Source organism: Podarcis pityusensis (genome assembly GCF_964106645.2).
Source record: "Podarcis pityusensis genome assembly, chromosome: 4".
Classification (NCBI taxonomy): Eukaryota; Metazoa; Chordata; class Lepidosauria; order Squamata; family Lacertidae; genus Podarcis; species Podarcis pityusensis.
In genome coordinates this window covers 69132480-69145120 of record NC_138027.1, presented here as the reverse complement: position 1 = coordinate 69145120, position 12641 = coordinate 69132480, and the positions used below count along the sequence as shown (strand labels likewise).

Below are 12641 nucleotides of genomic sequence, written 5' to 3'. Positions count from 1 at the left end.
ATCTAAGAAATAGGATTTGCCCACCACGCCCTCCCCATTTCCATGACTTACCCCTTAAGAGTCAAAAATATTTTATTGTCCTTTTGTCAGAGGCCTGCATCATTGGGGAACCTGCCAAGGGTCCTGGAGATCCAAAGAGCCTATTACTAGCCAACCCAAGACTGCTGCTGCCCATCCTTCACCTCGCCTCCAGCCATGCCTCCGGGCGTATTATTGTGGCGAGTGGTTGTGACTCCAGTCTGCTGTGACCCCATGTTGGATTACCCAAAATGCAACACTGTAGTTGAGTTTGATCAGATATTGCATTCTGGGTAACTTAACTTGGCAAGTGGCCACTGCAGATTAGGTCTGAGCACCAGCTTGGCTCCCATTCAAAAGCACCACCAATGGCCATCACTGAAACATGTCCAGGGGATCGGGTGGGATGAGGTGAATGAATGAATGGCAGCTGCACTGTGGTGGGAACCAGCGGGGAACCTGGTTGAAGTCAAGTGAGGGTCTACCATTGGCACCATGCTCAGGTGCCACCCCCGGTCCCTTGCTAAATAATGACTTTTGCATCACTGTTCTTGAACTGAAGCCTAACAAATTTATTATTAAAATACACAAGAGAGTAGACTTCACCATGTGGTTGGTATACAGCTGGCGGGGGTGGGGGAGTACAGTATCCATTTAAGAAGCATCAATTTACCGGCGTTTTGCATGGCAAGCAGTCAACAGTTTGTTAAATACTTCTGGAACATTAACTTGGTGAACCAGAAGCACACTTATTTGGTTAGGCAGTTGGAGCCCTTTTTGTTTATTTATGTGCAAAGTGTTGTGATGTCTTTTATGAGGCAAAGATAAATAGTGTAATGAACTTTTAATTTGCAAAAACAATGCAAGAGTTGTGCAGTGCCTCATTTGGAGTAAAAGATTTATGCTGCCTCTAAGACAAACTCAGCCAAAACAAATAGGTTTGTAAGATTAAAGGTTTCCTTGCTTTGCAGTGTTTACTGCCGTCTGCAAATGAATCAGGTTTCCCACTTGCAAAATCACGTATGCCTCTTCCCAGCGCAGTGAAAATCTAGTTTGTATCCTGTTGTTATCTGTCCTCTTTGCTGTATGTCATGCATAAAAATGCAGATAGCTCCACACTTGCCATCCTCTTTTCTGCACTATGGAATAAATTTTCTGCAAAACATTCTAAAGCTCCCGGGGGTTGTGGCAGACAAGGATGTTTTCTAATCTTAAACTCCAGAGCTCCAGAAGAAGGAGCAGAAGTGTGAATGACATGAATGCAAACAATAGGACTGGGAAATGAGCCGTATGGCTGTAGCTGCACTATTAAAAATATGAGGAAATCGTTATGCATAGCATCCTATCCCAATTGTTATTCTCAACCAATAAATAGACAAAGCTTCCCGCCCCCCACCATGGATTGTAAAAAAAATGTGCTCTTAGTCACCGATCAAAGTGTAGAAATAAAAAATAGTGTTAATAAATGTAGTGTATTATATCTATGATACCTGCAGCCACTACATAAGGTGGACCAATGTGATTATCCCCATATTACCGGCGGGGGTAGTAGCTGAAGCTAGGAGTTAGTGGCTTGGCCAGGGGCCACTGAAGAGGAAGCCTCGAGAAGCAGATCCATGAGTCATTTGTGGTTCTGCTTTTCAAGCTTATTGTGCAACTTAAGGACAGAGAAGTTCCTCATATGCCCTCTGGCGTATGAGTTCCAGATGCATTAGCAGTATTTCTCCTTCCTTTGCATGTTCTACCAGTAGTGTGATCCACTCTTTCATTCATTCATTCATTCATGCTTGCTTGTTTCCACCTACATTCCAAGTCATGTGAAACATTCCAAATCATAGCTGAGCTTCTTTGTTGAACGAGAGCTTTCTGGTGCACCGTCTTAAATACCAAGGCACCAGATTATTCTCTTACGTGTGGCACACAGGAGAGAAAGCGCACAGCATGTACACGGGAGTTGCTTTCTTTTCTTACACTGTTAACCCTCATTTCTTGCAAAGAGCTTGAGGCGGCAAACACGGTTCCTTCCCTCCCCATTTTATCCTCACATCCAATGCGCGAGGTAGGCTAGGCTGAGATGTAAGTCACTAGAACCAAAGTCAGCTTGTGAGCTTTAAGGCTAAAGGGGAATTTGAACATGGGTGAAGTAAAAAATGTTTGAAACAATGGCCAAGCTTGCACTGAACAAATGTGTGGGTTCTCAGAGCGAGTATCACAGTCCCTTTGTTCCTCTCCTTAATGCCACTGTGCTACCCAGGCCTAAACCATGGTTGGCTTAGCATTATATCCAAACCTGAGGTCGTGGTTTGTCTCACTTTGGATAAACCACCATCTATAACCAAGGGTTGTTCTTAGTTTGCTGCTTGCACTTTGTCTGCGGCCTACAAGTCCCCCCCTTCAGAACTATATACCGTATTTTTGCTCTATAGGACACATCTTGTTTTAGAGGGGGAGAACAAGAAAAAAAATTCTCCCCCTCTCTGCTCAGCACTCCTTCAGTGAAGTGGCAAGAGAAACGGAGCCCCTTCCATTTCTCCTCCTGCTTCGCTGAAGGGGCGCTGCGCAGCTCTCCCTCTCCTGAAGCCAGGAGAGTCTTGCTCTCCCGGATTCAACAAAAGGAACCGAAGCCTTCGGAGCGCAGAGCGAGTTCCCGCTGCACTCAGGAGGTTTCAGGCAGCTATCCCTGAAGCCTGGAGAGCGAGAGGAGTCGGTGCACACCGACCCCTCTCGCTCTTCAGGCTTCAGCGAAAGCAACGCGAAGCCAAGGAGCCTGCATTTGCTCCATAGGACGCACACACATTTCCCCTTAATTTTTGGAGGGGAAAAGTGCATCCTATAGAGTGAAAAATATGGTATCTCTATTTTTCTACAATATATGAGCTTCAGATAAGTTCACATATGAATGTTCACACTTGACGAATGCAACTTCAGGTGATGGCTTGCATGTGTGAAATAGCTATTACAGAACAAATGCCACAGGCAGGAGTTATATATGGGTTGACATGATATCAGACATTTTAAAATAAGCATTGTAACACAGTTGCATGTGAACTTGGGGAAATGGGCTTTTATTCCCAGCCGTTTCCACTTGAAATACTTTAGCCTTCAAGAATCTGATGCTCCCAGATACTCCGCACTTCGTTCAGTTCAGATGAGGTCTCAGTTAGGCAATTATCACCTCCTCAAGTTGCCAGTTGTGAAGTTAAAAACAGTTACATTTTGGCAGGTGAAAAAACAAGCCTCCCCAAAACATTGGTTATTGGGTGGCCTTTAGATTGTATGCATTCATGTATGTATGAGTGAATGAATGAATGAATGCATAAAGTAAGTAAGTGTTGGTTTCTTGTGCGTAAAGCACTGAACTGTAAAGCACTTTAGGAAGCGCTTATTACATAGTCAAGAAGCAATGAAGACTCTTAATGAAGTCATCTTTCAGTTGTTGTTCAAAGGATAAATGAAATTAATGGTTGTAATGATCAAAATTAATTGGGACTTTTGTATCAGTAAATATACACACACAGCTTTATTGCAGTCCCTAGACACAAAATACACAGTGCAGTGGAACAGTCTCACTAGCCAACAAAAGGGCTTTAGCCCATATTTCTAATTCTTACTGCCTCCGAGAGGAATAAAGTAAATATATGTAAAAGTTCCATTGAAGCTGTTCTGCTCTCTGCTCTGTTCTTTTCTCAGTGGTCTTCTTTAGGGAAAAGGGAGGAATATAGATACGTTGGCATGTTTGGCAGGGTAAGGGAAGGAAATCTCTCAGCTAAGCTAAAACACCTCATAAAAATAATTATGTCACAATTTTGTTTCTTAGTGGTTTAATTGTTGCAATGCTGCTTTGGCCGTCTTTGTTTCCATCTAGGTGCCAGGAGTGCCAGGCTTTAATTTTGGGTACAATCCAGTAATGATGCTTGCTCTAGCTCAGTGGAGCACCTAGTTTTGCTTGCTTTTGAAAACTCAGGGTTTGAAGGATGAGTTAGTGGGTTGTAGCTGACTCAGGATATTGTGTGCCTCCTGCAAAAAACACCATTTGATTCTCTTTGTTAACATCCCTGCAGACCGATGGGACGCTGTTGGCTACAGGATCATATGATGGCTTTGCAAGAATATGGACAGAAGATGGTAAGATTTATAACGGTATCTGTTTCCAAATAATTAGATGTTTTGTACTGCTGAATTATTTCAACTCCCAAGCTATTTGAAGGAGCTAACTATTGTCTTTTATACTTTGCAGGAAATCTTGCAAGCACCTTAGGTCAACATAAAGGGCCCATCTTTGCTCTGAAGTGGAACAAAAAGGGAAATTACATCTTAAGTGCTGGAGTTGATAAAGTAAGTGTTGATGTGCATAGCTTGCAAGTATAGAATAGCTCTTGGGAATTCAGCAAAATTTTATTTCTGCTCATCTGGGAGGGGGGGAGGTGTTTTGGAAAGCCTAGATTTCATCAAATTGAGTGATTGCTTTCTTAAGGGATAGTAAATCTGTTACATGTGCAGCCTGCCTTGAAACAGGCTGTTTGTTTGTTTGTTTGTTTGTTTGTTTGTTTGTATGTATGTATGGCATAATTAGTTCTCCTCTTCAACGTTGTCAAAGGTTTCTCATGCACGTGTGTATGTGCATTTGTACACATCTGTTTTTCCCAGTGCCTAAAAACATGTCACAGGAAAATATCAGGTATACTGATAGTGGATTCATTCTCAAAGTGTGGATTCTGGTGTAGTTCAAATTGCATTATCTACACGTTGAGAGGAAGGTATCAGCAGACTTGAGGCAACCTCAAACACATAGGAATGGATCCAAATAATTAGTTTCCTGCAGGACTGCTTGAAGCAGAGAGACCATTACTCACTCCATTACATTGCTTAGAAATGGATGGTTGGAAACAGGGTGTTTACTTGTCGCAAAGTGTAAGATCTAAACTTGATTTTTCAAGAGGGGCCTAATCAGAGCTTCACTCGGCGCAATATGTTGTGAAGTCACTTGGGGTTTCTGCAAATCTTCTTATGCAAACCTTGAGATTTTCCAAGCTGACTTACCTTTTCGATTATTTAGAGGAAAACCAAGGACCTGATCTAAATCATATGACTTGTTCTGCTGCAGCATCTGTAGCATCAATCTCGATTGTGATGCAAACATTACCATGTCTCTGTTATTGGCTATCAATTTCAGGTTGTGGAGGCATCATAAAATTCACCTAAACACATGCTGGATGTTATAAGGACCACCTGTCAAAACAACACTGCAGTTTACAGGAGGCTTAATACACCATCATTTGTGGTGTGAATCTGACAGATTTGCTCAACTGAATAAATTGACATTTGGTCTCCTTACAGAAACATTTTTTGACTCAGGCTGATTTTTATCTTCCCCTGTGTAATAAGGACAGTTCATTATCTATGTTAGATTTTCTTATCTGTGTTGTATTAGAACAAATGCATTTTTTGACTAAAATTTTCAGCAGTCAACAACAATGTGTTTCATAGTGAAACCTGCTTTTCTTCGGAACTGAATGTGTGTCTTTTTCTCCCTATCTGCCCCCACCAACGTAGACGACAATAATTTGGGATGCTCATACAGGAGAAGCTAAACAGCAGTTCCCTTTCCACTCAGGTAAGGCTAATTAGCCGTCCATGTATTTCTTTAAACATTTTAATTTTAGCAAAAGGCAAAGCAGCTTAAGCTTTAGCAATTAAGGCACAAATCACAATAAACCAGTTGATCATTAAGTAATTCAGAAAAGGTATGCTATACTTTCATACAGTAGCAATCATCTCTGAAAAGACCCTGCTCCATAGCCTGGCTGATTGTTCCTGCCTGATAGATGGAGCCCAGGACAGGACATCATCTTGGAAATATGCTTTGGTGGAAACCAAAGACAACTTTGAGAGAGCACTTTTGGATTCCTGCCTTTTGTTGCTGAAAAATGTCACTGAAGCTTTCATGACCACTCCACCGTAGCCTTCAAGATCCCGCCATATTTTACTGTATGAAAATACAGTACTGCCGTGTCTTTAGTTTTTGTAGGCACACCAGTTGTGTTTTTGTGAAACAGCTTTTACCCAAGATGTGCTCTGTGCATCAGGACAAATATGTGTAAAAATTGTTGTTATGTTATTTGAAAGCTTTTGTGTGTATTTTTTTGGAATTTTAGCAGGTTCTCTTTTCAACTTTTTCCTGGGTGAATCCAACCTAGGAAGCTTAATCAATAGATTATTGAGAGAGATGGAATGGGAATGTTGGGAATCTTGGTGCATGCTTATCACTGCACCCCAGCACATTGGTATCATATGGGTGTTCCTGGGATGCTGCTCCTGACTTTGTGGGGGTACTAGAATCAAAGTGCCAGTCATCATATGGAAGTGGGAAAGGAGCCTTGTCTATTGCTTCTTTCCAAGATGTCCTCATGTTGCCTTTCTCTGGTTCCCCTTTTGCAGCCCCTGCTCTGGATGTAGACTGGCAGAACAACACTACTTTTGCATCCTGCAGCACGGACATGTGCATACACGTATGCAGACTAGGCTGTGATCGTCCAGTCAAAACTTTTCAAGGCCATACGGTGAGTTTACATGGCCCTTTTAACCTATTGCAGTTCCTGCTGTGACCTTTGGAAATTTCAAGGGTGAGATAGATAGATAGATAGATAGATAGATAGATAGATAGATTCCTCCGCCTCTTCTTTCTATTAAGTGTGTTATACTGTTCTTAAGAACAAATGCAAATGAAGCATTGCAAGAAAACAAGACTTTGATGATGACAAATGCAGGATGATAAAGTCCTCGCGACAAACTCATCTGTACACTTACTTGGGAGTAAGCTCCATGAAGGTTAATGGGATTGACTTTTAAGTAAACCTGCATAGGATTGTGTTGTAATGAATTCTTATTGGTGAGTAGTTTTCCCTTCTCAAATGGCAGAAGGAAAATGATTTTAGGTTACCTGCTTGAGGGAGGAGTTGTTCAGCAGTAAAGCAGATGTTTTGCATGAACCAGGTCCCATCTTCAATCCCTGGCATCTCCAAGCAGATACGATAATGACTATTTTTTCTGGAGTCCTGGAAAGCCATTGTCAGTCAGCACAGATAATACTGAGCTAAATGGACCAGTTGTCTGACTTGACTTGGTATCAGGCAATTCCCCCTAGGAGGACTTGTTCTCTCTCGTGCAAATAAAACTGAAAGAAGGCAGCAAACTATACTTTAATCCTATAAAATAGTCTCTATAAATCTGTTTAGCTAATGAGATATCATTTCTGTTGTTTCACGAATGAAAGAACCAAACCAATAATTTTAACATGCAATAGTTTATTTGTTGCTGTTATAAATTAAACCCAGATGGCCCTCTTCTGGATAAAAAGGTACAGTGCAGTTTGATACAGAATTGCCACCAATTTAATTATTTTTAAATTTCAGAATGAGGTCAATGCTATCAAATGGGATCCTTCTGGGATGCTTCTAGCGTCGTGCTCAGATGATATGACATTAAAGGTAATTCTGGCTGAAGCCTTTGGAACATATTTTAAAGAACTGTTGCTGGAAATACTGTATGAAATGTTAGCCTTTATTTACATTTTTCAGTTCTCTTTCTTAAATGCATGCGTATTTCTTGGTGAGCTCTCCTAGAACTGGAGAAAATATTTAATGTGCAGATTTTATTCCCCTCTGATATTGTATAGATTTGGAGTATGAAGCAAGATGTGTGTGTACATGACCTTCAGGCACATAACAAAGAGATTTATACTATCAAATGGAGTCCAACGGGACCAGGGACCAACAACCCAAACTCTAATATTATGTTGGCAAGGTAAAAATGAAACAGTGTTACGCATGCTCAAATAAACAGAAAAGTTTTTCGTTGTTTTGTTAACTGTGTATATAGGGATTATTTCATTTGTATCCCACCCGTCCTACAAGGTGTTTAGGGATGCCGGTGGTGCTGTGGTCTAAACCTTGGGCTTGCCGATCAGAAGGTCGGCAGTCCGAATCCCTGAGACGGAGTGAGCTCCCGTTGCTCTGTCCCAGCTCCTGCCAACCAAGCAGTTCGAAAGAACACCAGTGCAAGTAGATAAATAGGTACCACTGCTGCAGGAAAGTAAGCAGCGTTTCCATGCACTCTGGTTTTCGTCAGTGTCTCGTTGTGGTTTAGTCATGCTGGCCACATGACCCGGAAAGCTGTCTGTGGACAAACACCGGCTCCCTTGGCCTGAAAGCGAGATGAGCGCCGCAACCCCATAGTTGCCTTTGACTGGACTTAACCATCCAGGGGTCCTTTACCTTTTTTGTACCTTTTACAAGGTGTTTGGGAGGTCTACCATACATGGGTCCTCCTCTTTTTATCCTCATAACCTACCTTATGAGGTAGGTTAGTTATGGGTCACCCGGTCAAGTCCATAGCTAAATTGAGATTGGAACACCCAAGTTTACTCCCCCTCCAAAAAAACCCCCCTCAAATGCTGACAATCAGCAGTTAAAGTGGGGAGTTGAGATCAAATTAAATGTTTCTCTAGGAGCCTAAAAAACCTTACACTGGCCGTGCTCACGCAGAATGATGTATGGGTACTTGCAGTGGCGTGTGGTGAAATTTTTCATAGGCGAACAGTTAGGGCCAGAGGGGCCAGTTTGTGCGGGCAATTGGAGGGGTTGTGAGGTTGACATCGCACGTGTGAGCATCACGCCTCCTTTCTAAGCTGGGCAGAAGCTTCCCGGGCTTTGAGAAGGAGGCGCCAGGGGGACACCTAGGGGACTAGGCTAGTCCCCTAGTCCACTGACCGCACGCCACTTGCGCAAGGAAGAAAATGTTCTGAAGTTTGCTAGAACCTTGACAACGCTCGGTACTGAAACCTTCTGCTGTCGCTTGTCTCCCATAGTGCTTCATTCGACTCTACTGTTCGGTTGTGGGATGTCGAAAGAGGAGTCTGCACTCACATGTTAACCAAACATCAAGAGCCTGTCTACAGCGTAGCTTTTAGTCCTGACGGAAAATACTTGGCCAGTGGGTCCTTTGACAAGTGTGTCCATATATGGAACACTCAGGTATGGAAATTTCACACCCAAGCGATGAGGAAACGGCTTGGATATAATGTTAACCGAAATAAAGCTTGTCTGTAATATTGTTTGCCAGGGTTAGGCAGCTTCAGGTCCAGAAGCCAAATGGAGCCGTACAGTTATCTTTATTGTGACTCTGGGAGCTTGCCCACAGTCCACCCTCCTGTTTTGCTTTGCTGGAATGTGGCCTTGAACTCTGAGCATGGTTCTCGCGTGTCTGGACGGAGGATGGAGAGGGGTGTGTGCAGAAGCTAGCCTGCTCAAAGCAAAAATTCACAATTGTGGCTCTATCTGCTTTTCCCTCCAGCCCCACCCGCTGCTGGCATATGCAGTCCCCTACCCTTGCTATATGGGTTAAACCACAGAGCCTAGGACTTGCCGATCAGAAGGTCGGCGGTTCAAATCTCTGTGACGGGGTGAGCTCCCGTTGTTCGGTCCCTGCTCCTGCCAACCTAGCAGTTCGAAAGCACGTCAAAGTGCAAGTAGATAAATAGGTACCGCTCCGGCGGGAAGGTAAACGGCGTTTCCATGCGCTGCTCTGGTTCGCCGGAAGTGGCTTGGTCATGCTGGCCACATGAGCTGGAAGCTGTACGCCGGCTCCCTCGGCCAATAAAGCGAGATGAGCGCCGCAACCCCAGAGTCGGTCACGACTGGACCTAATGGTCAGGGGTCCCTTTACCCTTGCTACATGCACCAAAGACAACAAAGCGCTTTAAACATATTTATTATGGCACAAGTTGTGGCAGGTGTGGGGAGAGAGAATTGCAAAGCGGGATCAGAAATATTGTGACAGTGCAGGAGAGTTTTGTGCTCCTTTTCTTAACTACGCACAAAATGTGCATGCAGTCTAATCCAAAGATTAAAATATCTAATCGGAGTGGGTGTGAGCTACTCCAAATTTGGGGGGGGGGGGGGAGGATTGAATTGGCAAAATTAGAGTCAGTGTTGCACCAGAAGCACCCAGAGCATTGCTTTCCGTAGCAGACAAGACACTTGCAGTCGCTACTGAGCAAAGTTACTCACCCAAGTACAACCCTGTTACATCAGATGTTACAAAACTTCATTAGAAGGCAGTTCTTCACAGTTTTACTGGCCAGATGTTTCAGATTATAGAGCTGTAGGAAGACAGTCCACGGTACCAAAATGAAGCTTTATTGACAATAAAGAATTCTCATAGTACTAGTGATCCTGTGGCATCAACATGTTGTCAAGGAAGGAGGTGTATGTGGTATTCTGTATGTCCACATTGTGCAAGGAAGGGAGCTCCAGTCTGGGTGAAAATAGATTCCTTCCACCATACAGCTATGAGGGGTTTTCCCCCCCAAGGGGAGCGTTCTTTTGTGCTAATACAAGCTGTTCTCTGCCCGCCCCAAAACCCATATAGCAATGCATGGAGGGAAGGAATGGACCTTCTGTCTTCACATACTTCTGTACCTATGGCAATTGGGCTTTCTTTAACCTGAAATTAAAGAGCGAAAGACAGAGATATAGCTCTATGCTACATACTGAGCATGGTGCAGCCTTTGCCAACCTGGTGTTCAGCTGGTGTTTGGGACTACAACTCCCATGTGCTAGCTAGGGATGATGGGAGTTGTAGTCCAGAACATCTGGAGGGCACCAGGTTGGCAAAGGCTGGCATAATGTATATAGTTTGGCCATAAGAGTAGTTCAATGTAGTGCAACCACTTTTATCTTGATTCAGCTTCGTCCAACTTTCTGTTAAAAGCCGAGAGAGAAACGGCTGCCTCTGCATACAAAGTTATGTGTGCTCTCTTTTACACACACACACACACACACACACACACACACACACACCAAACAAACAGCTATGAGCCTTAGAAAGAGGCCTGCGTGTCCTTGGCATTTGTTGACACAACTCTTAGGAAGATTCCGATGATCTTACCCAGTGATACCATCTAGAAGTTATGCATCAGGGACGGATCCATGTAGAACCCTATGTGACGGAATCCATTTCTGCCCCTAAAGGAGGACAGGAAGCAGATTTATTATGGGTTAGGAAAAGATGTTTTATCTAGGAAAATCTCCCATTGCTCTTCCACCATGAACCGAGTGGGGAGGGCAACGTAGAAGCATATGGGCACAGCACTCATTCCCAGCTTCATAAACCATAGTTGCATCTAAATCAGGGCATTATATTCTGCATATATTTGGAATATAATGTCCTGGTTCAGATGTAACTATGGTTTATGAAGCTGGAAATGAGCTGCGCCTGCATGCTCCTATGCTGACTCTCCCCCTCCCCAATATCCTGGATTTGACCTTTTCATTGTCAACAGCAGCGCCAGGGAGCACACTCTCAGGGGTAATCTTCTGAGTTCACATGCCAGTGGTGCATAGCTGTCAACGTTTCCCTTTTTTTAAGGGAACGTTAGGGAAGCTTTTAATGTTTGATGTATTACTGTATTTTAATATTTGGTTGGAAGCTGCCCAGAGTGGCTGGGGAAGCCCAGCCAGATGGGTGGGGTATAAATAATAAATTATTACTATTTTTTTTATTATTATTATTGGATTCCTCACAAGAAAAGGGAAAAGTTGACAGCTATGCAGTGGTGGGGTGGAGCCTGTGGCAGAAGTAGGCGGGGCAATGGATTTGTCTCTTACCTTTCCTCTGCATTCAAACCATTTAAAAGACTAAGGTTTACCGGTATGCACACACACTCCACCCCGGAAAGCCAAATTTATTGTTGCAGCCCAAGGAAACATTCCCGCAAGGCAAAACCTCTCAAGGAGGACCTGCAGAAAAGCCAGTGACAGATGTGGCATAGAAAGAGAGGGTGTGTGTGTGTGTGTGTGTGTGTGGCCTGAGAGGAGTGTCCCGAGGGCCAGATAGGGCTGCATTTGGGCCTGAAGTTTCGAGCCCTTGATCCAAGCATAATTTGCATGTATTTCTTAGAAACCTTGGGGAAACACACGCACATACAATGCAGAGCAAGAAATATTTGCTGCCTGAATAATAATGATGGCGGTGGTGATTTGTTTATTATTATTTTTGTAGAATGGAACTCTAGTACATAGCTACAGAGGCACTGGGGGAATATTTGAAGTCTGCTGGAATGCTAAAGGAGACAAAGTGGGGGCTAGTGCATCAGATGGATCGGTGAGTCTTTTCAGACTTTATTTTCAGTGATTGTTCCTATCCCCTAAATGAGCATAGTTCCCATGTTGTTAAAACTGTCCTCCCCCCGTGATAAGATTAGAGACCTGTGAGTTAGTGAGCAGTATCCAGAGGCATTTAACTGCACTCACATCTCCATATGTACTCTGAGCAAGGAACACCATTTAGTCTGATTTCATCCTTTTGAAACATCCTGCAGAGCTTTTTGTAGCTGGGAGACTTAACAGATCCATGAAGTACCCTTTAATGTCTTAGCTTAAGCTCTCGATGGTGTTTTATAACAGATGGCAGAAGCAGTGATATGTAAGAATGCTGCTACTCTGTTGTATGCGTTCTCCAAGGACCAAATGGACTCCCAAGATTATTGCATTATTTCACATGCTGAGGATCCTTCTCATGAGTGTGTGTTTTAGGAGCATACGTTTGCTTCTCCAGCATGCAGA

The 12641-nt window shown here is 43.4% G+C and overlaps 1 protein-coding gene across 2 annotated transcripts in view; it reads left to right on the top strand.

Moving 5' to 3' along the window:
• TBL1X (transducin beta like 1 X-linked) overlaps positions 1 to 12641 on the top strand; it is a 51072-nt gene that overhangs the window by 35683 nt on the left and 2748 nt on the right. For both annotated transcript variants that reach the window (XM_081001386.1, XM_081001387.1), the window contains 8 exons: positions 4080 to 4143; positions 4256 to 4353; positions 5572 to 5632; positions 6457 to 6578; positions 7431 to 7505; positions 7694 to 7821; positions 8885 to 9050; positions 12079 to 12180. In XM_081001386.1, the coding sequence (XP_080857512.1) occupies positions 4080 to 4143; positions 4256 to 4353; positions 5572 to 5632; positions 6457 to 6578; positions 7431 to 7505; positions 7694 to 7821; positions 8885 to 9050; positions 12079 to 12180 (816 nt within the window). The remainder of the gene's footprint in view (positions 1 to 4079; positions 4144 to 4255; positions 4354 to 5571; positions 5633 to 6456; positions 6579 to 7430; positions 7506 to 7693; positions 7822 to 8884; positions 9051 to 12078; positions 12181 to 12641) is intronic.